The sequence below is a fragment of the Syngnathus typhle genome, linkage group LG10 (assembly GCF_033458585.1).
Source record: "Syngnathus typhle isolate RoL2023-S1 ecotype Sweden linkage group LG10, RoL_Styp_1.0, whole genome shotgun sequence".
Lineage (NCBI taxonomy): Eukaryota > Metazoa > Chordata > Actinopteri > Syngnathiformes > Syngnathidae > Syngnathus > Syngnathus typhle.
Genome location: NC_083747.1, coordinates 9,248,108 through 9,275,470, shown reverse-complemented (window position 1 = coordinate 9,275,470; position 27,363 = coordinate 9,248,108). Strand labels below are relative to the sequence as shown.

The following is a 27,363-nucleotide window of genomic DNA, read 5'->3' as shown; positions in this document are numbered from 1 at the left end:
ACCACTGTATGTTTCTGAAATGCCCATGCTTAAAAAAATAAAGAGGGTCCACTTTTGCAACAGTGATACTATAGTAACCACTGACATAAATGCATGTTTTTTTATTCTTAGAAAAGTACGATTTTATAAACAAAAACAAAATGTTACAGATCACTTATTTTATCAGCTAAGGCGCTCTTATTTATAGAGGTGGTTAGTTGTAATAGACGATCTTCGAAGTTTGGTTCTGTATACACGGATCACAACAATAATGGCGGCTGCAGCACGACTTTTCCTTCGAGGCGTATACTCGAAACTTCCTATCTCCAGTGTATCGACGGTACCGCAAAGCCCATTTGGACCTGCATTGCTGAAACTGTCACCGAACTGCAACTCCGATCCCAAAACACAGCGTAGACATGCAGCACACTTCACCTTCCAGCCCGACCTCGTCCCGACCCAGTATGGTGAGTAGCTAGCAGCTGTTCAGCTAGCTTTTTTCCCTGCGCTCCTAGCACAAAATAAAGTCATGTAAATTGTAAAAGATCAGTTTGTTTAGAAAACGTAACTACTTCTGTTCACGTAGAGTATATACACCTTTAATCAGATCTATTCTCTTTTGTTATTGTTTTTGTTGTGTCCGATTTTTACATTGTCTCTCTTTATTTATGTGTTTTACTGCTGGCAACTGAATTTCCCCCTGGGGAGCATTAAAGTATCTATCTATATAGAAACTTCAATTTGTTACAATTTTCATATACACTGTTCTACACGGATTACATTTGCAAATTGACTTTTGATTAAATGGATGTTTGCCTCCTCCTGACAATAAACTGTCAATAAGCGCAACAACTGTAAAAGCGACAATTAATATAATTATAGAATAACATAAAATCTACCTGTTTGTGTTAGTAATGCCCTGAAATATGACACCACCTGGACCGTTTGTAAACTTGGCGATCAAATTTAAAACTAGTTTCTGTTAAGCAACAAAATTAAAACCAAAAAGTAATTCATATTTTTTCCCTGTAAATTAAAGTACACAAAACTCTTAGATGACCCATGTCTTGAATTCAAAGCATGCATAACGATGGGTTTTTAAGTCAAAGCAAAAAAAAATCCATCCATCCATCCATCCATCCATCCATCCATCCATCCATCCATTCATTCATTCATTCATCCATCCATCCATCCATCCATCCATCCATCCATCCATCCATCCATCCATTCATTCATTCATTCATTCATTCATTCATTCATTCATTCATTCATTCCCACCCAATCCATCCATTCCCACCCAATCCATCTCCCCTTAGTGGGATAGGGGCTTTAATGATTCAAAATCGTTGCTGATGTTAACAATGGCTTATTAAATGACAAACAATTAGAAGCCAGAGGTTTAGTGCATTCCTTGAAAATTTTCAACCGAATATGTAATTCATGTATGTGTTCTTTAAGTGTTCTCATTTTTAATCTTACACAAGTAACTGGGAGATTAACATATATCTTATGCAAAAAGTGTATTAAGCAATATTCTTCTTGTTGATCTTTTTGTATGTGCACGTTATTGTAGGACCAACACAGAAGATGAATTTTTTCCAGTCAATTACGAGTGCCTTGGACAACACTCTTTCAAGTGACCCCACAGCAGGTATTTTGTTAAAATGTTTTTCTTGTAAAGTTTTTTTAAATTAATTTCTTAGTTTTCACACAGTATATCATATTAGGCAAAAGTCCTGTTCAACATGGAAAACAAGAAGTCAACCTAATGCTTCTTTTTACTCATCCCGCTTTTAAAACAATATTACATATTTGTGAGACTTGTGCCAAAACCAACACATATGCCTTACTCATTAGAGCTAAGTGCTCCTCAACAACTTCTCTTTGTAAAATCTGGGCCCATTTCACTTTGTCAATGTAATCAGACCCTAGCCTGCTTTCAGTTTTTATACAACTGTTTTACATCCCTCATGCAGAGCAAAATGTAACTGTGCGTTGTTTATTTGCAGTCATCTTTGGGGAAGATGTGGCGTTCGGTGGAGTGTTCCGATGCACAGTCGGTCTGAGAGACAAATACGGTAAGTTTAAACCACCTCAACACCATCTATCTCTTCACCATCAAAACGAAACGTCGGCAGCAGCTTTTTCTCTGCTTTGTATTAATTTTCCACAAGGTGGCAGCAGAGTATTTAAAACCCCTTTCACTTTCTGGGGGCTCCAGTTTGGAGTTCACTGTTCACCTAGAGGACCAAAAGGACCCTTTTGCAAATATTTCTTCAGCATAGCCCCAGAAACTCAATATGATGTGACAGTTCTCTATGAACAATACAACTGTAATTATTGTTAGTTATTGCCTATTGTATATACTTGATCATCTGTGTGGCATTGAAATTAAATTCCAATTAAATACATTTAGTTTATTGTACTGCTTGTAACTGATGTGTCAAAGACATACTGCAGGTATAAATACATTGTAGCCCTGACTAAAACGTTAACTTTAACCAAATTAACCGCCACAGCATCATGATATCAATTACTTCTTTGAAACTTGAATGGGAGCAAGTTATTGTGACTTGTGTGTCCTTGCTCCAATCGGTTAAATGTCAGCTGTGAAAAGGGAACTGCAGTAATATGTAATGATTAAAACACAATATATAGCAATTGTTTCCATGTTGTGTGCATTTGAAAGCATTTAAGGGACAGGACAAAAGAGCAGAGAAGCAGCAATTGCTATGCCTGTGACTGGAGTTGTCACTAGACTGATGCATTGCACGTTTCTACAGCAACTGTTGAAACATGCCCGGGGCCTGTCTATCAACACTTTGTTCAGCTCCTGGAGATGTGACGTGATTAAGCTGACTTCATCATTTGTGTATTTGACTGAAATCAGTAAGGCTTTAGTCATTTGCGGCTTTTGATGTTTGTATCGATATGTATGAGTAAAAAATCAAATAAAATAGTAGTAATTTTAACACCAATGATTGTTAAATTGCGGTCAAGTATGTTTTTTTTTTTGGTTTTTTTTAAGTCTACCAAGAAAGCCATTAAAGTAGTATGGTGGAACCTTTTCAGCTCTTACTAGATAAACCGAAAGATCTTATCACATGACAGTAATGTCATAAATGGTCACATACACAACAGTGTACATCATGTGTGTTTTTGTCATTTCATTTTTATCTTACATTGTTGTTGTATTGCCATTCTTTTAAACCAACAGCCAAATTTCTTCTCCAAATAGCAACACTTCTGCTGATTTATACTATTCTCTTAGGTGATGACATGCAGAGAAGAATCGTCTAAAATCATAGTCTCCACGTATTTTCAGTTGATTTTGGTGCGTTTGCTTTGGTTGTGTCTTTTGATATTGTGGAGTCTCAAATCAATCGCACAATAGCTGGCTTTGCCTTTGTTTTCATTGACGTCAGAAATGTTGACCTTTTGGAGAGGGACCATTATTTTCCATCTCATCCTTGTGTACAGTGACAAGCGCAAAGCTGTTTTTATCCCTCTCACCACTGAAAGGGAAGGAGCACACATCTACCACCTGCAGGAACTATACAGAAAAGAGGTTAATGCAGGGCAAGCCACTATATGAATGGCTTTTATGATGTTTTCATCTTGGCTCTCCACCATCACCTTTTTGGCTCGCATTACCTCACTAAAAATATACTATGTTAGGCTAGGTTCACAATGCAGCCTGATTCCAATTTTTTGCCCGTATGGGACACTTATCTGAACAGTTCAATCCAAAAAAAATTCAAATGCAACCAAGGCCTTTTTCATGTGTGGATTTCAATCAAATATGTATGCGGCCTTAGTAGGGCTGCTCGATTATGGGTAAAAATCATAATCACGATTATTTTATTCAATATTGAAATCACAATTATTTACATTATGTTTTTGAAATTGGAAAAGCATTTATTGAACATGTCTGGAAAACTATTTATTGAACATCTTTTAAAAAAAGCACTCATTTTCTACACAAATTAATTCAAAGTTCATCTGAAATTTTAAAATCAACTGGTTAAGTCCATAGTTCACAATTGAAATTGGCACTTTATATGTGAAGGGAGAATGACATTTAAATACACACTGATAGCGTGGGCGTGCCTCTGAGCAATGTGCGTCACTGCGTATGTGACTGAGTTCAAGCGCAGGAGGCGGCAGCCGGCCACGAGCACCAACTGGTGCAGGAGGAGTTAGGACACGAGACAATATCACGTGTTTGTTCTTTTATTTACTGTAAAAGTACAATACATGCACAGTGTGGGAATAGTTATCAAGTGAATGGGAAAGGTTTATGTAGCGTAAACGCATTGGGAAGATTTAACAAAAATTTAATATTGTGTACTGGACCACAACGCAACAGGAAATTCATGACTCACTTTGGTTTCGCTATGCATAATGTCCCCAAGGTTTGTGTAATGGGGCAATTCTTAAGATGGACACTTTGCAGTGCTTTGCAAGATAAACCATACATCTAATTAATGTACAATACACCCATGCCTTCTCGTGGCCAACAAGAAACACTACGTGTTGGAAATTCCAACACATTGGTGTTTAGATTTCTAGAGACTTTGCAGGATTTTGTTTTTCACGGGTGATTCTGGAACGCATCTCCCGTGAAAAAAGAGGTATCGGTGTATTTGAAAAATATTCCGATTTCCTGCCTCGTTGAATAAAATACCAAGTTTTCTTTGACTGATAATATCTGGCTCTTTTTACGATGCTCTGATTATATTAATAAAAGTCTTTTCATATTTTTCTTTGCAAAAAGTCCCCAGAAAATTGCTTTCTCTCTGAAACAGGGACTTCAGTTGAGCTGAGGGAAGTTCAATATTGGTCAATTTTGGCCCCATTCCTTTGGATGTCTGCTAAAAAGCTGAAAGTAAATAGGAATTTCATCTTTCAGCATGACAATGACCCCAAGCATACAGGTACATCCAAATCAACAAATTGTTTAACCAGAAGAGTGTTCCACATTGGCCAAAAGCAGCAAACGTAGGGTGAGAGGCGGGGCACATGGAGTACTGATCAACCAGTCCGTCACATAGCTGACACACACAGTGGGTTTCCATCCACCAGCTTTTATTTGAATTTTCAAAAATTGCAAAAATAACCCAAAAAGGAAACGGTATGAATAACAATTCACCGCCAAAATATTGTGCTTGGAGGAGGTGTATTTGTCAACAAAATAATACTTTGCTCCTTTAGCAGGTTTTGCCAATACGTAAACGACAGGACCAGATACAATGTCGCACATTTAGATCGGATCACAAAACATATCGATGGACGGTAAAGTAAGCTATGTTTGGAGGGAGACGAAAAAAGTAAAATGTTTCTGGATTTATTAAAAGAATCAAACATTAATGGGGGAACGTACCTGTGTTCCCATACAGATGGAGAACAATGTGGTAGTCTCCTTATCTCCGACAGTATAGTCTAGTGGCATATCCCACAGTCCCGTGCCGCTGACCATACGGCTAGTCTGCTTTGCCATTTCTTTGGAAATACACTAGCAGGTGTAAAGGTTTTAAGTAGACTGATAATTTGTAGCAGTGGAGAAGTACGCAGAGACTTTAGACAGGTGAGCAGGGTTTCCTCCAAATTAGGGAAAGCCCACCACCACCACAACCAACAGCCTTTTAAGCATCACTTGTTTGACTCAAACTTAGACTAATAAGCTCACTTTGATCATTGAACTTTTCATTCGGGTTTGTGACAGACAAAGAAAGTAAAGAGAAAGCAAAAATAACTATCTTAATCCAAATTTTAGAGTGCGCATTCTTCCGACTGCATTTTAGATTACAGGGTGGTGAAAGGGAAAATGGAATCCCTGTCAAAAATAGGATCTGTTTTTCCATCATTTATTTTTTTAACAGTCTGGATCACTGAATAGGTTTGTTACATCTAAAAGCTTGCATTGCATTTTCAGAGTGCTGTAGCAGTATTAAGAATGTCTCCTGTTTATATTCTTGCCATTTTATGCAAACTGGTCAAATGAAACATCATGCCAAGTGGTTATTGAATTTGCAGTTACATATATAGTGAATATATACGTATATATATACTATATGCGTGCACAGACACACACACACACACTTACACACGCACACATTTACGTAAAGAAATGCATTTGTAATATACTGTACATGGTACTTTTGCAGTACCTGTATAAAATTGTTTTTAAAAAATTTTGTTCCAGTATATGCAATAATTGCTTTTTTTTGTGTGTAATTGTTTATAATGTTTTAAATGATTGCAATTGTTACCCATATCAGTGTGTTTCAAATTTGCTCCGTAATTATTGTTATTATAGCCTTTTATTACCTCAATTTTAGAACCTCAAATTAACAGAGCTGGGATAGAAAATTGTCTCCATTCAAGTCAAAACACCTCTCTGCAATGTACCTTTCAACAAAGCAATACTAGACCTGCCAACAATATGTGACAACCGTGTTGGCAGGGATGACTTTCCCATCCTATGCAATGCATGGACTTACACGAGGATGTGAGTATGATTGGTTGTCTGTCTATACGAAAAGTGCCCTGCATAAAGTTCGCGACCATTTCAGAAGCCACAGTGGCACGCTTCTGTCTCAGGATAATTTTTTTGTTTGGGATGGATTTCTAAATATAAGATTACTTGCATAGCAGAAATAATCAAGCAGGTAAATGTGTGAGAGGAGGAGAAGGGGAAACCTCTGCCAAGTGCACTGTAGGTTATATTTTTTATGGTAATAGCCAATTGTGAGAATGTTGCATTTATTGTCATTTCAATCAACCAAACTTTCTAGATTTTTGCAGGTAGTCAATGTACATGTTTTTCTCTTACTGTCACCCCAGGTAAGGATCGAGTCTTCAACACTCCACTTTGTGAGCAGGGAATTGTGGGATTCGGTATTGGTGTAGCTGTGGCAGGAGCCACAGCTATTGCTGAGATCCAGTTTGCAGACTACATCTATCCCGCATTCGACCAGGTAATAATATGAATTATGAATACATATGAAGCAAAGTATACATTCTAAGCAGATCTCAGGACCCTCCCATTGTATTTAAAGTATATGTAGAGTGAATTCAGACATCATGTATATTTCTAAATACATTTTACATGTTTTAAGATGATTGCTAAAAACATGCGCAAAGACGGAAAACCATGGTGACCTCAATTGTAGAGATAGTGTAGTACTGTTTTTCAGCTATTCTGTTTTCCTGATTTTTTTTTTAGGTGTGCCATGCAATGCACTTTGAAATCCAAATTTGAGCATCTTTGTTTGCATCACTGGTTATCCAGCCCAACTGTTTTGTTCGCTAGCCTACATTCCGAAAATACGTTTTCCCTTCCATTAGCTGCTTTATCCTTGTTGTCTGCTGTGAGTACATGTGCGTCATGCAGTGAATGAGAGAAAAATGAGGAGAGGGGATTATTTTCAAATCCAATTGACAGCCAGCATGTGGACTTCAGATTGGTGTTGCCACTCCAGTCCCCTTATATCTTACCATCAGTGTCGCACTGTGTCCTCCACAAGATAAATGTGTGTCCCTGCTCTGTCATCTTTGCATGCCACATATTATGCATTGATGGTGTTTGAGGCCAATGTTGAAATACTTTAGTCAATCGATTGATCAATCGTTCCGAAAATAAATAATTAACATCAACCCACAGCTCAGCCTCGTTACGAGGCTGATGAAAATGAAGTGAGCGTGGGCATTTCAGATAGATAATGATCCAAAATGTACCATCAGAGAAACTCTCAGTAGGTTGAAAACAAGTAAACAAAGCTGCTAGATCGGCTCAGGGAATCACCTGACTTGAATCCAATTGAACATTTTTGGAAAGAACTGAAACTCAAGATCCATAAAAGAAGCTCACGGAATCTCTCAGATTTAAAGTTAAAAAGTTTAAAGTCAAGTCAAAGTCCCAATCTCAATAGCGCCTTTGGAAATCTATTTAGTGATTAAAAACGGTGATGTTTTAAATACTTATTTCAGCTGCTGTATATGGAATTGACACCAACATACACTTTTAGAACCTAAAAGTAAGACAATATTTTTTTTCCTGGTGCAGCAACAATACCTTTCCATTTGTTGTATTGCCGCCCAACATTTGTTTGTTGGAACTAACATATCGCTCTCTTTATAGATTGTCAACGAAGCTGCCAAGTACCGCTACCGCTCTGGTAACTTGTTTGATTGTGGCAACCTCACCATTCGGGCTCCCTGGGGATGTGTCGGCCATGGATCCCTCTACCATTCCCAAAGCCCAGAGGCTTTCTTCGCCCATTGTCCGGGCATTAAGGTTAGCCATTCAAGCACCCTACAGTTTCCCAATTGTATGGATTTCAAAAGCGTGGTTCATTTTTGGTTGATGGGTAAAATACCAAATGAACATCAGTGCCCTGTGCTGAAGGTGTTAAACGTCTAGTAGCAGGTTTCAGAAAAGCTGATTTTAATTGTAAAATCAGTTATCATTCAGCCAAACTGAATCAAATAGTTGCATTTTAAAATGTACCATGCTTGAAAACTATTGCACCGCATGTATTCATATGTGCAGGGGTGTAGATATGAATTTTGGTGGGGTTTTTAGATGAGCACCAGAGGTTGTTTGGTGCTCATTTATTTCCCGATCATGCTCATTATTTTGGGAGATGCACACCCTAAATATATTGGTATAAATCGGTTTTATGTTACTGATGATTTCTTTTCATTGAATTTATTCAATTCAAATAATTTTGTCTTTGGATCGCTTTGATCGGTATTATTTTGAATTTCATGAAGTACAGTATTAGGTTTTTACAGACTCAAAGAGTTCATGAAATACGATTATCCAGATTGTGTGCTTCTATTAGAGCATCGCAATTTAGTGCTAATAGTGCGTGCACACAAAATGCCTCTGTGCAACTCAATTAGAGAAACTAGAGTGCTTAACACAGTACATCACACAATACTCATAGTGTGCTGCAGTCTTTATATCATTACATACAGTATGTTATGGAAGTATGTTTTATATCAGCCTTTGCAACACACTAATGATGGAAAACACAGTAAAAAGAAAACACCATTTGCAAGTCTGTCATTATTATTGGCCTTACATAACCCAGAGAAGTGATTCTTGCATTTTCCTTCCATTCCATTCTGTGTTGATACCCGCATGGAGCACTGTGGAAGGGGATGACATGTCAGCTTGAATATGTTTCAAGTTACACAGGGCTGTGGTTTGAGCTTGTCCTCAAACATTTAGGAAGATGCATCTCAAACTGATTATATAATGGACCATAACTCTTAAAAACCATTTTGAATTATTCAAAGAAATGTGACTGGCAGACCAGAATCTGCATTTAAACATAAAAGTTCTAATATTTTTAAAGATATTAACACTTTTCTTTTTTTAATTTAAATTTTAAAAATTAAATTTCCTTATTAAATGACACAATATATTTTGCTGACATTTTGGGTGTCCTCTTTCTTGTCCATGTGGGCACATGATGATGGGGATGAGCTTTTCAGCCCATCAAGAGTCACTTCTTCATCAACATTTTGAGCCAATAAAAACTTACTTTATCCAACTCCTTCACTATGAACAAGGGGTGTCACAAGGTTTCATGATGTACCGATGGATATACTATCTAAGAAAATACAATAATGTTTAAAAGTTTAGTCTCCATTAGATTCAGTGTTATTCTAGACAGTTTTTTTACATGTTATTTATATTTTTATGTATGTTTGTGTATGTTCCAAGGAAACAGAGTACAAGTAGCATCTCTCATTGTCTGTCCCCCTCTTAATATTCATGTGATCATCACAAAAATGGTTTATCTCAGCACAGCCAAAGAATGTTGATATGGTTTAGAGCAAACACCACTTTGACTAAGCATCCAGAAAGTTGTAAACATGTCTCCCAACAAAGGTCAGACTGATGAATGTTAATCTTTGCGCATATAATCAGCCCAGCCAGCTTCATCGGAGGATTAACAAACCCTAAATATTAGCAATTGTTTTGTTGTTTTTTGCTTTGACCTGAATGCTATTCACATTTTCAATGCCAGAAGAAAATACAAATAATGGCAATATATGATATGGCTATTCACACTACACCACTGTAAAAATAAGTAACTTGTTTAGCTATAATGTACTTAATTGGCTTTACATGCCTCACGTTGTGGCCGTTCAATTTCCTCAATAAAATGCGCGCGTCGCTCGGGACCGGCGTGACTCAAGTCCTAAGTAAAAGACTCAAAGACTCAAAAACAAAAGTTTGAGTATTTTAATATTTCTTATACAAATGAAGAGAAGGCTGGTGGCAGAAAATAAAACGTGTCAGTAAGTCCAGTTAATGAGACGAGTAGTGTTCAAGAGAGTTTAGCTGGTCCATCACTCTGTACTATATTTTCCCACGTTTGTAAGAGCAAATCTTGGAAATAATTACAAGATAACAGGTACAGAATAATTCTATGCATGCTCTTTGTATTACTATTAGTATTTGACATGGCTTTAATCCAATGAAATCTATGTCTGCAGGTTGTAGTACCTCGCAGCCCAGTGCAGGCCAAGGGTCTACTTCTCTCCTGCATCGCTGATAAGAATCCCTGCATTTTCTTTGAACCCAAGATCCTTTACAGAGCAGCAGGTAAATTGGATTCTTTTGAATGTAAATTGCAAGGTAAGATTAGTAGGTACTGTAGCTCATTTATTAAACACAGCATTTATTTATCCTTTGAAACTGTTCAGACATTTAATTCTGGTTATTAGTCAAATATAACGTGTCCATCCATCCGTTGACATTCGACATTGCATATCCTTGTCACATTATAATCACAAATATTTTGAAAATTTAAGAGGAACTCAAATGAATTATCCCCCACAAAGGGGTGCAAGTGGCTCACTCACAGACATATTTTTGGAAAGACGTATACAGCTGAAGATTTGCAGGGGTACCTTGACCTACAAGTAATGTAAGCCATCATTTGGCGTCGCAAGCAAATATTTGAGTTACAAGTGCTACATATGGTAGCATATGGTACATTTGGCAGTCAGTGGAGTTGTGCAAATCCATCCAATTACTCAGTTCTTTGATGAAAAATTCGATAGGATAATTCATTTGATTTGATTGAACATGTGAGAGTCTGTTTGCGTTTGGGTCACTCTGTGACATCTAAAACTTTAATCGTGAACAAGTCTTGGTAAACACATGTATTTGCGTGTTGTTGCAGTATAAATGTTGTATGTACTACAAATCTCCGTGACGCGAGAGTCCTGTCTCAATGCTTTTTCATATACAGTGGTGAGTTGCACTCTATTGGGTTTCAAGCAACATGAATATGAGTCCTCCCCTGTTTTGCTGCAACATTAATCAACATGTAGCTGGCAAATATCATTGCTCAAAGATGTGCTGATAAAAGTACAAGCGGTCTTTTCTAGGCAATGGTGTTCTGGAAAAAGCATGTGGTAGCCTTTGAAATCGGCCAGACAAAGTGTACTGTTGGAGGAATGTGTTTTTGATGGTCGCGTCATTCTATTAGTGGTTCTTCTCTTGTATTAAAGTTAGTCGGTTTGTAATTTTAGTATCTTGCTAACCACAGAGTGCTAAATATGTTCTGTATCAACCCTCATAAGTATTGTATCTGCATGTTATTGATGTCATGAACAACTGAGAATAAAATAATCTAATTATCAAGAGGACCATTCTGGGGAGGATTAATTCCATTGCCAAGCGTGGACGTGGAAATTCTTTGTTCAGCCTTTATTGCAGTAGTCCCCAACTCTTTTTCCACTCATCCTTGTCCATACCCTTCGCGGATTGGCAACTATATAACAATAAACCATAAACGTTTAGTATTTTGCAATCCTGTAAAAATATGAAAAGGTTCAGTTGTGTATTAAATGGCTGTTTGAATGGATGCACTGATAATAAGTACTCTATGGTGTCAGTGTTACAATATTTCTTTGCCATATAGGAAATGTGTCAGACAGGTTCCACGAATGGTGTCAAAACAAAATTTCAAATCATACCTCAAATTTTCTACTTTTGTGTAATTCCTGGTGGAACCGAACACATTCGCCCAGCCTTTTCTCTGTAGCTTCATTGTCACGGCCATCTTTATTATGTCTAGATCTTTAAAATGGGTCTCCTTGATAACCTCCATGTGATAGGCAAGATGAGATTAATTAGACAATGCCAGGTCTGGTCAACTTGCTCTAGCATGGTTTTGTGACACCTATTCTGAAAATAATCTGACATAGTGCTGTTAGACCAAATGACATGCCTGAAACATTTAAGGCTGATTGAAGTTAAACCAGTCATCAAAAATAAGTCTCTGTTGTTGACGCTCCAGTAAGGGTTGATAACATTGTACATGACCGACTTGCTGGATATCTCTGCAAGTATGGAATGCATCTCTTGATCTTTGTGTGTTTGCAGTGGAGCAGGTTCCCACAGAAGCCTACACTATTCCACTCTCACAGGCGGAGGTTGTGGAGGAAGGAAGTGATGTCACATTGATCGCCTGGGGTACTCAGGTACGTGATCCTGCACAGAATTGACAACATCTCAGTGGGTGAGCTGACTAGTTTAGTTAGTCTATCTTTGGAATAGTGGATACAAGGAGTTGCGTCAACAACATGTAATGTTCAAAGCCAGTGGATTCATTTTAAGTCTATAAACTAGTCTCCTGTGTCACTGCAGGGTCTCTGAGATGCCTTGCTTAGATTACATGCACAGACATCTTAGAACTAAAGCTGTGCTTGGCTCTCTGTCTCTTAACTACATATGTCTGCAACACACTTTCCATTGTTGATGGTCTTTTCATCAGCGAGCTTTGATTTCTACAGTTTCGTATCACAAAGCCTGTTACTCACCAGGAGTCAGATTCAGTTTGATTGTTCCCAGCCACTTTATCTGGCTTATCCGGGCCCCAGTGTACCTGCAGTCAGGGAGAGGGGGTTCATGGTACTCACAGAAAACACCTTTATAAACGCCAGTGTTATTCTTGAAAGATGATTTGGCAAGAGAGATGATCCAGGAAGGTCGTGGAAACAATGGCCCTCCTTTCTGAAATGCACTTCTTTGTTTCCTACCTCACATGTCCTCATTTGCCTGGCCATCTAAGTTAAGTGAGGAAGAAAAGTACAGGAGTGGAATTTGAGAAGCAGAAGAACAGACAAAGAATTTTCCTTCGGAAAATAATGTAAAGTCAAATGATGTTTTTTTCTGGCAAGGTACCTATAATCTGTTGATACGGTCAGAGAAAATAATTATTCAAAGAACCCAAAAAAATCATCATGCTCATGTGGGCTTTTTGTTTTAGGTACATGTGATGAAGGAAGTGGCACAAATGGCTCAGGAGAAACTGGGTGTATCCTGTGAGGTCATTGACCTACGCACTATCCTGCCATGGGATGCTGAAACTGTTTGCAAGGTACTGTTCAATCTAGTTCTGGAAAACATATTGGTGGTTATGACAATTTTATCCTGGCTAGAATTTTTCAGGTTTTTAACAATTATTTACTGTATTTCACAGTTTGCATGACCAGTTCTTGTTTTATTTTGTAACATCATTAATTAAATAATCTTTGTCGTTCAGCAGGATTATAGGGTACCCATATTCCTGAAAGTTTTACAAACAATTACATTATCACAAACTTTGTTTGGAAAATAGTGGCAACTGTATGGCAATATGGTCAGACACAAAAATACATTAACAATCTTTAAGAAGTAAATTGAAGCATCCCATGCAGCAATGGCCACAGAAAAGTGGGTCGGCAACTCATTATAAGAAACGTGACATGACCTACATCTTTCAGGGGAAAGAAAAACACTACCTTTTTAAGTTAAATAGCTTAAAATCTCAAATTATTCACCTAATAATTAGCTATTGTTTTGTACAGTGAAGCCATTCTTTCTTGGCATAACATATTTTTGTCCGTTGTCTATTTAAGTTCCACGTGCTTCGTGTGTACACAACTAGTTCACAACATAAAGTACATTTTCATTTTGCATATTTGCTGTCCAGTTTTCATGGTCCTCAGCTATGTACTATGCAAGCAAATGTTAATGCCAGCACAGAAGACCCTGGATGGAATTTCATTACCAGGGGAGTAATTTAATGGGGTGTGAGTTGGAAGTGAAAGCACAGGCAGTAGTGGTTGTCACTTTGGAAGGGTTCTTCAAATAACCGCAGTATTTTTAAACTACTTCCTTATTAAAACGCCATGAAATGGAATGGTGTCTTTGTGCCTGATGCACGCTCAATCAAACTTCAATCAAGTTATTGTCTAATTCAAGCAAAATGTGTGGCCTTACTCAGGTTTTTACACCAGCGTACTATTCCTACAATGCTGCTATGACAAAAGAATTGTACGCAAGTTGGAAGAGGCACAAGATTTATAAGTCAAAATTACAGCTAATACTTGTATGAAGACCACTTGCAGGACCTAAATGTAAAATTATAAAATCAAAAACGGTGGTAAGAAGAATCCTTTTCATACCTTTACTTCCTTAGTTGGCTTGATTACTAGAAAGGGGTGCAAAGTATTTTGTTTTGGGTCGTTTGTAACGACAAAACGCTTTTGGTAAAACAGTTGTACACTAATCATCCACTGTAGTTTCTCTGGCGTTTTAAAATAAGACCAACATACATCAAGAATACTATGGTTAAAAAGAATACCGTAATTTTCGGACTATAAGTCGCGGTTTTTTTTTCATAGTTTGGGTGGGGGGGCGACTTATACTCAGGAGCGACTTATATATGTTATATATGTTTTTTTTTTTCACTTTTTTAGGCATTTTATGGCTGGTGCGACTTATACTCCGGTGCGACTTATAGTCCGAAAATTACGGTACATATATATGTACTGTAATCAAAAATCTACTGGGTATAAAGTACAGAGAAGCCACAGTTAGACTCATTGGAGATTCATATAAACCAAAGTCAAGTAATATCTAAAGCTGAAGAAATAGGGTATGGAAAAATAAATGAACAGGTTTTAGTCCATTAATGCATACCAAATCGGTTGTGGCCATGTTATTGAGTCAAGCTAGTATGACTGTTAATTGAACAAGATTGCTGGTATTGATGTTGTGACTGCTGAAAGAATGAACACAATGATTTATTAAGTGTCTGGGGCTTTTAGCCCAGCTTACATTTTGCCAAATGCTACAAAACTGATTGGATGGTTCGTCATTGCGCTGATGGATAGTCATCCTAAACTTAACCGGAAGGACACCATGACTTTTTGAAGGCAAACAGATTGAATGTTGTTCATAGCCAAGTAAAGTCACCTGATCTCAACCCCAAAAGCAGACAAACAAAAAGCAGAACAGCCCACAAATGAGCAGAGACTGAAGACGCTCAGCTTTTGTTGTAAGGATTTCATTTTTATTTTCAACCAAGGGACATTGACAGCCCATTGAAACCCCAAATAGAGTATATTCATGTGTACTGCAGTGACTGAATGTGGTTTGCATATCAAATTCTGAAATGTTCCTATTTAAACTGAGGTCTAATATGAGTTAATTATTAATCTTATTAGTATCAGTCAGTATTTGAACCACTGGCATCATCAACTGGGGCTTATGTCATATGAGGCTTTTCCCCTTCTTAGTATTTTGTAAAGTTCTTCCAATGATGCAACCAAATTGGCTGAACCAAGTCAATCCCCTTGCAGAAGGAATCACTTGAGGACTTCAAGACAGAACTGTGGAAAATTCCGACTATTATTATATTATACTATGATTACACCGCTCATAAAAGACAGTCTTATGAATCAGTCTGGAATGAGTGACAAGTTACCTTTAATGCCTTTTCACACTACACTTAGCTTTCATGGTGTTTGCCACAAGGCAGCATGCCAAGATGAGTGCCCACATTGGAAGCTGGCCCATATTTGGTTGGTTGCTTAACGGCCCACCAGGAAGTACCATTAATGCTTTTCCTGTTGGTTGGTCTATTTCTGTTAGCACTGTGAAGGCATTCCACCAACCCCTCTTTGGATGTGCCTTCTTACACCGCCGTGACAGCACTCTCGAGTTGAATAGCCGTCCTTGCGCTGTCGCGCCCAGCACATGTACAATAACTGGGTTTGTTGACGCTGTACTGCGTGTTGCAAGGACTTTACTCACAATGTAACTTTAATATGGAACCTGATAATAATAAGACAACCAAATATTTTATGCATGTCCAAAAAGAACACTATACTAAGACTGTGGCAGAGATTCACAAGCATAGTAAAAATGTCTTTTTGAAGATTTGAGGGTCACTAATATTTCGAGACAATTTGAGACAAAGACGAGTTCCATTAAGAGCAGATGCTATGATGTACTACAGAAAATATTGGGTAATTCCACATTCATTGTTTTGTTCAGCAGTCATGGAAAAATAAACTGAATTAAAAAAATGTTTGGAGAGCAAAATCAGGTAGACATTTTTAATCAAATCAGTGTTGATTTATGCAATGGCAGGTATAAAGATCACCTTGTAATCTGATTATGTAACTTTTCTTTTGTAGGTGGACAAACCTTTATCAGGTTTCCTGCATGTTTGTTGCCCCAACACAGTAAAATGAAACATACAAGATTCTTGGGGTACAGTTGATACATTAAATTTAGATTTTTATGGACAGTACTAAATGAAAAAGGAATTTTGTACAAGTCTTCTTAAATAAAAGTCAGATGTATTTTGTTTTTACGTTGAGATGCAGTGGCCATATTTGTCACCCAGCGTAGCAATTGGCTCTGCTGTAATTTGGAGCTGAATCAAGGATGGTTTAGGCAGCCTGTGACCGATTAGCACCGTCTCTCAGCCATCATTCCTTCTTTTCCATTTGGATTGAGGGGTGTCAGCCAGCATGTGCTTGCTGGCTTACCACAACAATTGTTATGTGTTTGGCCTGCTGTTCCTCACACTGGAAACAAAGTGAAAAAAAAGAATGGCACAGGAAGAAAGTAACCAAAGGTTTGCGCCGCACTCCTTATGTTTGTATTGTTGTCTCTGTCAGTAATTACAGCGTTAACTGGGCACTTTGGACCAAACCAGGAGTACTCTGTGGAGTGAAAGTAAGCAAACATTTGAGGCAAAACAGAGATGTCAGTCACTGTGCATGCAAAAGAGAGAAAATACATCAGAGAAAACTACATTTGACTTGGGGATTTATCCGATGGGGTTGGTATAAATATGGACTGATTAGAATTTTTTGGGGAGTTGAATATACATGGCATGACAAATTTACTTGCATGCATATTTTTTTCTATTTTGTTAAGTAGGCCTTGGACTTTTCAAAAACATTCCTATAATTTGTGGGTAATATAATGTACGTTACCTGAAGAAGCTATTTACAGGGAAGAAGCGAAAAGCTCGTTCTTCTGTTAAAGATACTAGACATTGTGGTTAAACTGGTTTGGAAAAAGAGAGCCTAGACCAGGGATGGGCATCTGAAATGCTTAAGTGGGCCACCGTTTTTTTCATCACTGCTACTGAAGGGCCACATAGGACCAGTCACCACACACTTCTTAACCCTAACCAGTTGTATGACAGAAATGCCTTTTTAAATATGGGCAAAATGTGCTCTTACAATATTTAATTTTCATAATACATTCCTCAATGTTCCATCCCAAACCAACTCCAAAGGGCTTGACACAAACAACAAAATAACCACACACAGTTTTTTTTTTCCCAATGAACTTTCCCGGTTCTGTTGCTAATCTTAATTTATTTCCTGATGTGATAGACATTGTGTATTTATGGTAAAAAATAACTCCGCTATTTGCAAGTATGAAATGGCTGCTGCCTCACTGGACTGGATTTTATGTATTTTCCACTGAAGAGAACAAAACCTTGGTCTGAGATCTGGGCCGGTTGAGGCGGATTTGCTCGCTCTTCTACAAATTTACGGGAATAACGGAAACGTGAATCCTGATGTCACAGACATGCACTGTAAAGACGGTTTGTTTAGGTCGGATTCAATAGACGTAGGCTCTTGTCCTGAATAGATTGGAATGGGCTTGATGGGGTATTCTGAATTGGATTTGTACATGAAGCATTTTTTATTCCGATCAGGCTTTTAATCAGAATAAATGTGACCTTTTCTCATTTACCATTTGTTGATCAAGGCTATCGTTGGATATAGCCTGCTTACTTTGTGTATACACATTTTCATGACCTTATAAATGAATGGAGACTTCTTTCTGTTAGAGTAAACCAATTTATTGACTGTTGTTGTGGATTGTTCCTACTCATGCAGGATTTCCCCATTATTCCTGGTGTCCTTCTCGATTACAAGTCAATTTAATGGCCACTCTGGATTGAGAAATTCCTTTTCATACCGACTCACTTTTTGCCTGTATCATAGTTTCCATCCGCCCTAAAGAATTACTGTGTCTTTATTTTCCAGAAGCTTTGTCTAATATTATTATATACTATGTACATATTTAGATTTGCAGCGTCAGGTCCTCCATCATCTTATACCTTCTGGAGTCTGTGAGGTGCAATACACAGAAATTTGCACTACTGTACTGTAAGGCGTACACACCAATGCAGGGGCGTAGTACAGTGGTGGTGTAGGACAGGCAAGTAGTGTGTAAGTGTGTGTCAGTGTGTAATTGACTTAAATTGTTTTTAATGTGTTTTCATAGGATGTTAGCAGTTATTTCAGTCGGAGGTCTTCTGGCATTCTTCTCTTTCAGAGGCTGGCTTGGCCCTCTGCCCTGTCCTGAAGCTGTTCCTCACTTTTTCCTTGCTCTTATTTTGGTGTGTTTTTTGTGCGCGCATAAATTCGCATGTGTATCTGGGGGTGTCATGACCACAGTTTTTAAGTCATCGTAGTTGTTCCCAGAAAGTGCACATTTGTTTTAAGTCCCATTGCGGAAGTGTCCAAAATAGCACAGGGAAATCTTTGATTGCCTCAGATCTGTTTTTTTATAGACTTTACTTTTCTACTTCTAAGTTTTAGATTGCACATTCATAGACAATACATACAATGCACACTACATACAATATATCTTACAATATTCATGTTGTTGAAATATGATTTTAATCCATGCAACCAATGTCTATACCATTTTTTTTCAAATGCAAACAGATTTTTTTTCTGTGTACCAAACTCATGTCTGATACAAAGTACTCCATTCTGTTTTTTTTTTTTTGTGTTTTTTTTTAACAACACAAAGATGACAACAGAACATTATCATAGCCATATGGCAGTCAAGGGAGATTCTGTTACTCGCAATAAGCAGCTCTTGAAAAGCCATTTGTATCTGTGCCTCAGGGCGTGTATTTCACAGAGTATGAATGTGTTTGGTTGCATGTTGCAGTCGGCTCTTGGAGACTCTCGTCTGCCTATGTGCGTGATTCAATATATAATCCATGGGAAAGGGAGCGTTGTGACCTTCGCCTTTGAGTGGGTGCCAGGTCGTTGACCGCCAACCTTGGTGAGGCTGCATTGTGGGGAGTGCTGGAAATGACGACACGGACTTCATGAAAGCAAACTAAATGCATGGTTTGAGAAATCGATGAAGGGAGGAGCCAAGAACAAACACGTGGATGAGACAAACCACAATATGAATGAACCTTGGGAAAGCAGAAGCAGGAGGCATACTGATGTAGAAAGAGACTGATCATAGAGGTAGCATGGCTGGAGCGGCTGTGGCAAGATGAAACTCCATGCTGCTCATTACTTTGGGCGTGTATGGGAATTGCAGTAAGCATGACATTTCGCTTGCGACCTTTGAAACGAGTCTGGCATCTAATGACATCCCTATAGCACAATGAGTAGTAATGTGCAAGCCACCCGAGCTGCTGCCCCGCCCAACAATCAGGAGCCCTCTGTCGGGGCAGAGGCTTAAGTCAGAAAAGATGTGTTGCTGCACACTTTTTTTTGTCATGCAGATTTTCCGGTCTGTTGCTTTCGTACTTTCATGAAATGTACACACTCTGGTTGGAGCAACTTTTTCCTTGACCTTCATTGTCACGATCGCGACCTATCTGCATATAAACAATAAGTGGAACGGCTGGTGCTCTGGTGCAGCTAGGACAATCTGATTAAGAGTATGATCAAGAATGATGATTGTCATCCTCAAAAAAAAGCCTTTGCCAGTGCTGACCCTATCCAACTGTCTATTGTCAAGAGACTCGAGAATTTCAAGTTCCTGGGAATTAAAATCTATCAGGACTTGAGATGAAAAGTGTTCTCTGACTGAAACGTGAAAATTGCCATTAATTTAAGTATTATCAGGGTATAAGATTACCTTCATTAGGATATGAAATATCCTTTTCCATATCACCGAACACAATGCTAACATGTATTATTTTATCATATACAGTCCAGTGTAATAGTAATGAAATAAATGATCATATTATTTCAATCCTTCACCCAATGACAATGGATAGGAGAATTGATGAGGAATTGGAGTGAGAATTAAGAAGATATGAAAAAATAATGACTTCATTTTTATTTAGATCCCATCCTATTCATAACTGCATATTTTGCTTAGTTGTTATATCAGTATCGCCACATTGCTGGACATGTTACATTATTTTATCACCCCTATCACTTTAGTGTTTTTGTCCTAATGTGTATTTTGTTATAGTGTTTTTTTTACTGGAGTACTACAGCAATTCCAACTGATGGAAACAACTTGTATTTGTGTTTTAACACTTGGTCAAGGAATACGATTATAATTATGATGTCTGACTTCCAAACCTGAATAATATTTTTTTATTTACACAACCAACCCTTTACTCTTAGCTTTTTCTAAGGAAGTGTTCTTTGATATATTCTGTTATTCAAATATAAATCCATGTGGATGTCATAAAAACATGCCAGCATGGGGTCTCAAGTTTTTAGATTTGAGTATTTATGGTCCTTTCCTCTGTCTGCATATTGCATTTTCCCCTTTTGAAGCCATCAAACTCGTCAACCTTTGTCCAGGTATTTTCCTATGGCTTCATCTCCTACTAAAATGATATGATGCCTTAGTTTCTGTGATTCCCTTAAGACAAATAAAAAGCCAAGCTGACTGCACTACCGTTTACAACTATAGCTGATTGTCTCCTGAATGCGTTCACACTGCTTTTGGGTTTAAGGCAGTTGCATGCTATTTGGCATGATAGTCTTTGAAGAGACCTTCTGTCAATTGTAAAATTAATGGTTTCTGCTGTTTTCATCACCTAACCCTTAACACTCTGAAACTGTGGCAACATATAGTGTTTTATTTCAACTACTGGTACTGTAGTACAATATGTTGTAACTATTACTATGATATTTCAATCTAATCTTCAATTAGACTGAGAGACAATAAAGAACAATTTTTTTGTAGTTATTTTAACTACTTTAACCTAAAAGCGGTATCATATGCATTTCTTTTGTCCCCCATAATGAGGGTTTGTGTATAAAAGCTTCCTTTTCTCCAGTGATGTCCGTCTTGATCTCGTTCCGTCTCTTGTTCGTGTCAATTGTGCGGCACTATTTGCCTGTCGGATGTACATGGGATCAACACACCACTTTTCTCCCCAGTGACCATGTGTCTGGTCACATATCCCGCCGCCCAGCAAAGCACAGCAAGGAACAACAGCAGTCCACAACCTTTTTACTAACGAGCGTATTAGGCATCACGAAAATCAGGGAAAATCCATAGCTACGTCGCACCGGACTACAAGCCGCAGGGTTCAAAGCTTGTGCAAAAAGTAGCGGCTTATAGTCCGGAAAATACATTAGTTGATCCAAAATTGATCAGTTTGCTGTCAAAATCAGGTTCTCAGAAGATGGCTCAGTGAAGTTAGATGGAGGCCTGCACGCCACTTGGTTCCATTCCTGTTCAAAATTGTCATGAAAGCAATTTTAAATCGTGCCATTTGAAAGAGACAACTACAACACAGTGTTTTCGTAAGTTGCGAGGAACATGCATAGCATTGGTCTGGACCAGTGGCAAGTGGATGAGATTATAGTACACCACTAGTTTTATCCTGTGACCAATAACTGGTGGAGCCGAGGCATCCTCATGGGGTAATGGCAGGTTATCGAAAAACCCAAATGCCTGCGCATGGAAGGCTGAGACCTCTAATGTCCATAGTTGTCCCTTTAACCCTATGCACCAGCCTAAATAACCCCTGAAGTTCATCAAGTTCTATTATATGCACTTTACACACATACACATGCGCACACCCATTGAGTTATACAGACACACACATTGCGTGGAGCAAGCTGCTGTAGCATTATGGAGTATGCAGTACATCATCCATTCCAGTACATCATTGGTAACATCACTTTAAGATCAACAGTTGCATTTTAGGTAGTTTTCATATCCCCATGTTCACCACACGTATCATTCAAAGTCACACAGAGTAAGAAACAGACCACACACAAAACAGTTATGACTTTCTTGTGGTATGCAGATAAAGTTATCAAGTCTCCCCTGCCCACCATCCCAGTAACTATTATGCTGTCTCGCTGAGGTTATTTGCAGACCATTTTCACGGTGTTAGTTACTGACTAAATTACACTCTTGACCAAATGCTCTTTAAAAACTGTCTGTGAAAAGCTTTCGCTGTGTACATTTCAATTTTAGTAAATGTTCAATTATGCGTAGATTAACCTTATAACGTTAATTAAACAGGATTTAAGTTATGTTACACGTATTTTATACGATCTTTGCATTTTAAGGCTCATTCTGTGTAGAGAATCTGCAATAATTTGTATTTTGTGTCTTTGTATTGCAGTCGGTGGTGAAAACTGGACGTTTGGTCATTAGTCATGAGGCCCCAATAACTGGAGGATTTGCTGCTGAAATCAGCTCTACAGTACAAGTGAGTGTTTAGCTATTTTGAGAGATTAATGTGTCATATAATGTTAGTTTAACCGTATGAAGCGAGCACACAATATATTACAATATAGTTGACCCCCTTCACTTTTAGTGAGTGCCCTTCACATTGTATACACTGCTACGTCAGTCCGAGGTTCTCATTAATTTTTCTGAAGCTTTTGAATTGCCTGGTATTAGTTACACTCATGGTGCTTTCCATTGCATCTGACTGTAATTTGACCATGCCGTATTTTGTCCAACCAGCCAGGCTATGTTCTTGGACGTGGTTTAGAAGTGTTTCCCAACTTTTATTGAGCCAAGGCACGTATTTTGTATTCAAAATAATAGTAAATATATTGTTTTACTGTATTACAGTATATAATAGCCACAGGCTCCAATACATTCTGTGTTTGAGTATATGGGGTGTCCACTGAAGGAGCTCATGCTTTTCTGGCTCTCGAAGCATCCTGAGTTGCAGACATTTGGAAAAATTTTGCAAGGAAGAATTAGGAAATCAAGATGTGCCGTGCTAACAGATGACAAAGAACAATGAACTTGTTAAAAATACAATGAAGTAGAACTTGTAAAATTACAATGTAGTCAAAGCCATCCCAGCAAAATGCAAAGCATTTGTAGAGAAGCTCCAAATAAAAATATACACAGTAATACCTTATCATCTCAGCCTCTTAACAACATGCCTCATTTTTTATGTTTACATGCATCATTATGTGGACATTTTTTATCTAATATTCATGCTGTTCTTGTTTTATTTTCTTTTTTTAGGAGGAGTGTTTCCTTAATTTGGAGGCTCCCATTACTAGGGTGTGTGGTTATGACACTCCCTTCCCTCATATTTTTGAACCATTCTACATCCCAGACAAGTGGAAGTGCTTTGATGCAATCAAGAAGATGATCAACTTCTAAAGTGGAATATGGTAAGGGAGAACTCATGACTATTTTTTAACATGATTTTTGGAGAGGAAGAATCCTTATTTCCTGCATATTAAAGTCAGTCAGGTGCAGTTTTTATGGACACTAAAAATAGTGATCCGATTAGGACTTGCGTGTTCATGCATCACACTGGAACAAATTATTTTGACATGCGCAAATCAACCAAATGTTTTGAGAAAAGAACAGTAGAAATCTTCTTCTAGTTTGACTTCCGTGTCAATAAAACACTCTTTCTACTTTAGCAGTAATGAATGTGGTTTTCCCATTTTCGCTGTTATGTTAACGCTTTCTCATGGAGCTGCAATGTTTCATACCAGACCAGTTCAGTCTTTTGCTCTTTATGTGAGGTGAAAAGGAGGTTTAAGTATCAGCTGCTATCACATAATATCATAAATTATCCCGACATCTCTAGAATTATTTATACACAAAACAAAACAAAATGGCATGTACTTTTTGAAAATGAAACAAACTTCTTAGTTTCTTTAATTGATTTGCATTTTATTAAACCTACAAAGGTGTCCAATTATTTTGCCGGACACTGCAAGTATTTTCCACCTATACAATCTCTTTGTTCATTCTCTTCATATCAGATATCACAAAATAAATTATCCCGACAGCTCTGAAATTATTTATTCAAGTATTTTCCAGCAAGACAGTCTTCGCGATCACTGAAATTTGAGTTTGACTTTTCACAAACCAACATGAAAATTTAAAAGCTGTCCTACAATTGTGTATGTGGGTTGTTGGATGTGGTCAGCCCCCAAAGAGCAGAATTCTCTTCATTTCAGCCTCTCAACAGTAGATTAGATTAGATTAGATTAGATTAGATTAGATTAGATTAGATTAGATTAGATAGAACTTTATTTATCCCACAGTGGGGAAATTTTCTTGTTACAGCAGCGTACAAGAGTGAAAGAATACAAGAAACTTCTAGTTTTCTGATTTCTGTAACCCTTCATGAAAGCAGGCTGATCTTATGTGTTTAATTAAAATAAAACATTTGCAAACATCTGCTTTGATTTTACAAAACAATGACCGAACCAGTAAATAAATCAGTTTCAAAAAGTCAGAGAGGTCGATGAGTACCATAAAAACTCTTGAATTTTCCGTATTTGGAAAGTAAACTACCTAGAAAACCCGTTTTCAGTTTTATTTAGCATTTGATGGGTGCTGTGTTTTTTCTTTGGCAATGCCTAGCGTGCCTACATGTTAAAAATGAGATTCATAGTGAGGTACTTTTTATAACCACACAATGTTTTGATCCTTACTTAAATTTAGAGCATTTTTGCACAGCACATATGCCACTGCTCCACAGTTGATCATAAACATTGGTTGTGTATGTTTGTGTATGGAGGGTTTTCTTTATTAAGAATCATTGGAAAACATATACATACAAACATATATAAAATATGTTTTTATTTAACTGTTTCTGCCGTTAAATATCGACATTCAAAATCATTGCAATGGGCTGCAAAACTTTAATAAAGTGAATTTCCCTATTTAGGCAATACAGACCCTGATCTTTACTGTTCTTGTATTCACATTAGCAGCTTTTAGCTTCACATAAGTGTTTATGGAGCACTGTTATGTTTGTTGGCTGAGCTTGAATGCACGAGCCAGTACGTTCACCATGTGTTTAAAATGTGTTCCTGTCAGCGGAGAGCAGACAGCTCCTACTGTCAGAATTCAGTGCATAGGTTCAAAACACAGACGTCTCTCACTTAAGGCATGTCTGTGTGATTTTGACATGTGTGTGGCGTGTCCAATGTAGCTTTGTTAACGTTAAAACAGATTTGCTATTCTTCTTCAACACACCGCCAGCAATATCAGTGATCCAGATTATTAATGCCATATCGTTTTTACCCCAATTCATGGTCATTCAAATCCACTGCTAATGCTCAGCAGACGTACGTGACTCTGGAGGCTACGCTATTGCCTGATTGCTTCCAGGAGGGCTCAGTAACCCTGCAAACTGGAGTGCTTTGAATCAGCCACACTTTGGTTATCCCTTTTTACTTTTCATTTTGAGTTATAGTCACTGGCAAGTTGGCCTGAGGTCCCCTCAGCCATTAATAACATTCTCAATCAAATCCAACAGACGTCAGCGCTCATCCCCGCTGTTCGCCATCTCACTCCAGCAAGACTTTTCCGCCTCATCTGTCATCATGGCCAAGTGATTCACTTCAACTATCTCAACCACTCTTGTTCCAGAGCCAGCTCCTGAAAGCCCTAAACGGCGAGCTCCCCATTTTCCTCCTTCAGTGGAGAGCAGCCAAGAAAAGACACTTTGTTGACCATCCAGTAAGGAAGCTGTGGCCAGATGACTCCGTGTCCCTGTGTGCCCTCACAACTAATAACTTGACATGACGTCTGGATTAGAAAACTTTATTCTATAATGTCCTTGATGGCAACTATGAGGGCGACATGATCCATTATTATATTTTACTGTATTTGAGTTGGTCTTCTGGAATAAAATGGCATTCTATCATTTAATTCCTGCATACTTGTCACTGCTTTCAACCCCTACCCCAAGTCCAGCTCCACACATTAGGGATCTAGAAAAAAAATAAATCAATGAACATATTTGAGTGGTACAATCGTCTTTTTATTTGCTGTGTACACACTATTTGGCTGGCAGACTGTAGTGATGGAGTTCACCACAGTGTCAAGAAAATTTTGAACATAATTTATCTTACCACATCCTCACGATGGGATAATTATTGAATATCCACAATGTGTTTCACAACTAGATGAGTTTATTTATTGCTTTGGATTATGTTTTATTTTTCTGTAGTCAGTCTTTTCCAAAAGTAAAACATTGGTTGTCGACGTGTGTTGACTGTAACACACAATTCCTTATAGCATTCACTTTTACATTATCGGTCCTTTAAATTAATTTGCTAGTTTCTCAGTTATTAATGGTGAGTCATGAGGAATCTTTATTAATCCATAAAAAAAACTGTATCCTCACAATCATATCAGCTAAAGAACTTTTCAATTAGCTGTCCTTGCAAGCCATTATGGTATAATAACTTAGATAATACCAGAAAGCTAGAACTTGATGTCTAAGCTACAAAGCATCTATCAATAGTTATGGAGGAGTGGCGACTTGCTAACAACTGTGGCTTTGTACAGTTGAGAAGTTGAGAAGAGAATATTCTTAGGAAATGTTTTCTGTGATGGCTTGACTTAATTTTTTTTAAATGATGGCCTTAAACAATATTCAAAATTGGTGAGTGGAACTGTGCAATTAGACAACTGCAAATTGCAGTCTGAAATGTTCTTTTCCCTGGAGTAATACGCTTTGCTGCAGATAAACATAAAATTATTCATGGACCAATTACTACTCCCTCAAACTGACTGTCAGTTGTGGGATTCCTGCCATTGTGGGAATCATGGTTCAAGTCACAGGACAGAATGTGGAGCAAAAGAACAAGAAAAAAAAACAACATCTCCCTCAAGTGTGGCGGGAGATGTAGAAGTTCGAGGAACATCCCCCCAGGACCTTTCATTGTGTGCCACCAACAGTTTGATAATCCGCGGAGAAAAATGTACATATTATTGACCACTGACTGTGCAGACCATGTTTGTGTTGAAATATGCAGGAACATCTGTTTAATGAATTATCGACTCATAAGAAGTTC

The 27,363-nt window shown here is 37.9% G+C and overlaps 1 protein-coding gene across 2 annotated transcripts; it reads left to right on the top strand.

The window, feature by feature from the left end:
* The first annotated feature begins 43 nt into the window (after nucleotides 1–43).
* bckdhb (branched chain keto acid dehydrogenase E1 subunit beta) lies at nucleotides 44–26,212 on the top strand. 2 transcript variants are annotated; one of them, XM_061289030.1, is made up of 11 exons: nucleotides 44–446; nucleotides 1,553–1,630; nucleotides 1,989–2,057; nucleotides 6,826–6,959; nucleotides 8,123–8,278; nucleotides 10,498–10,606; nucleotides 12,398–12,495; nucleotides 13,284–13,394; nucleotides 22,686–22,772; nucleotides 23,552–23,703; nucleotides 25,931–26,212. In XM_061289030.1, the coding sequence occupies exons 1-10, from the start codon at nucleotides 251–253 to the stop codon at nucleotides 23,690–23,692; spliced, it is 1,179 nt and encodes a 392-aa protein (XP_061145014.1). In that variant the 5' UTR covers nucleotides 44–250; the 3' UTR covers nucleotides 23,693–23,703; nucleotides 25,931–26,212. The 2 variants fall into 2 exon arrangements, with proteins under 2 accessions (XP_061145014.1, XP_061145012.1); XM_061289028.1 differs by having other exon boundaries at nucleotides 45–446; nucleotides 25,818–26,212.
* The last annotated feature ends 1,151 nt before the right edge of the window (nucleotides 26,213–27,363 follow it).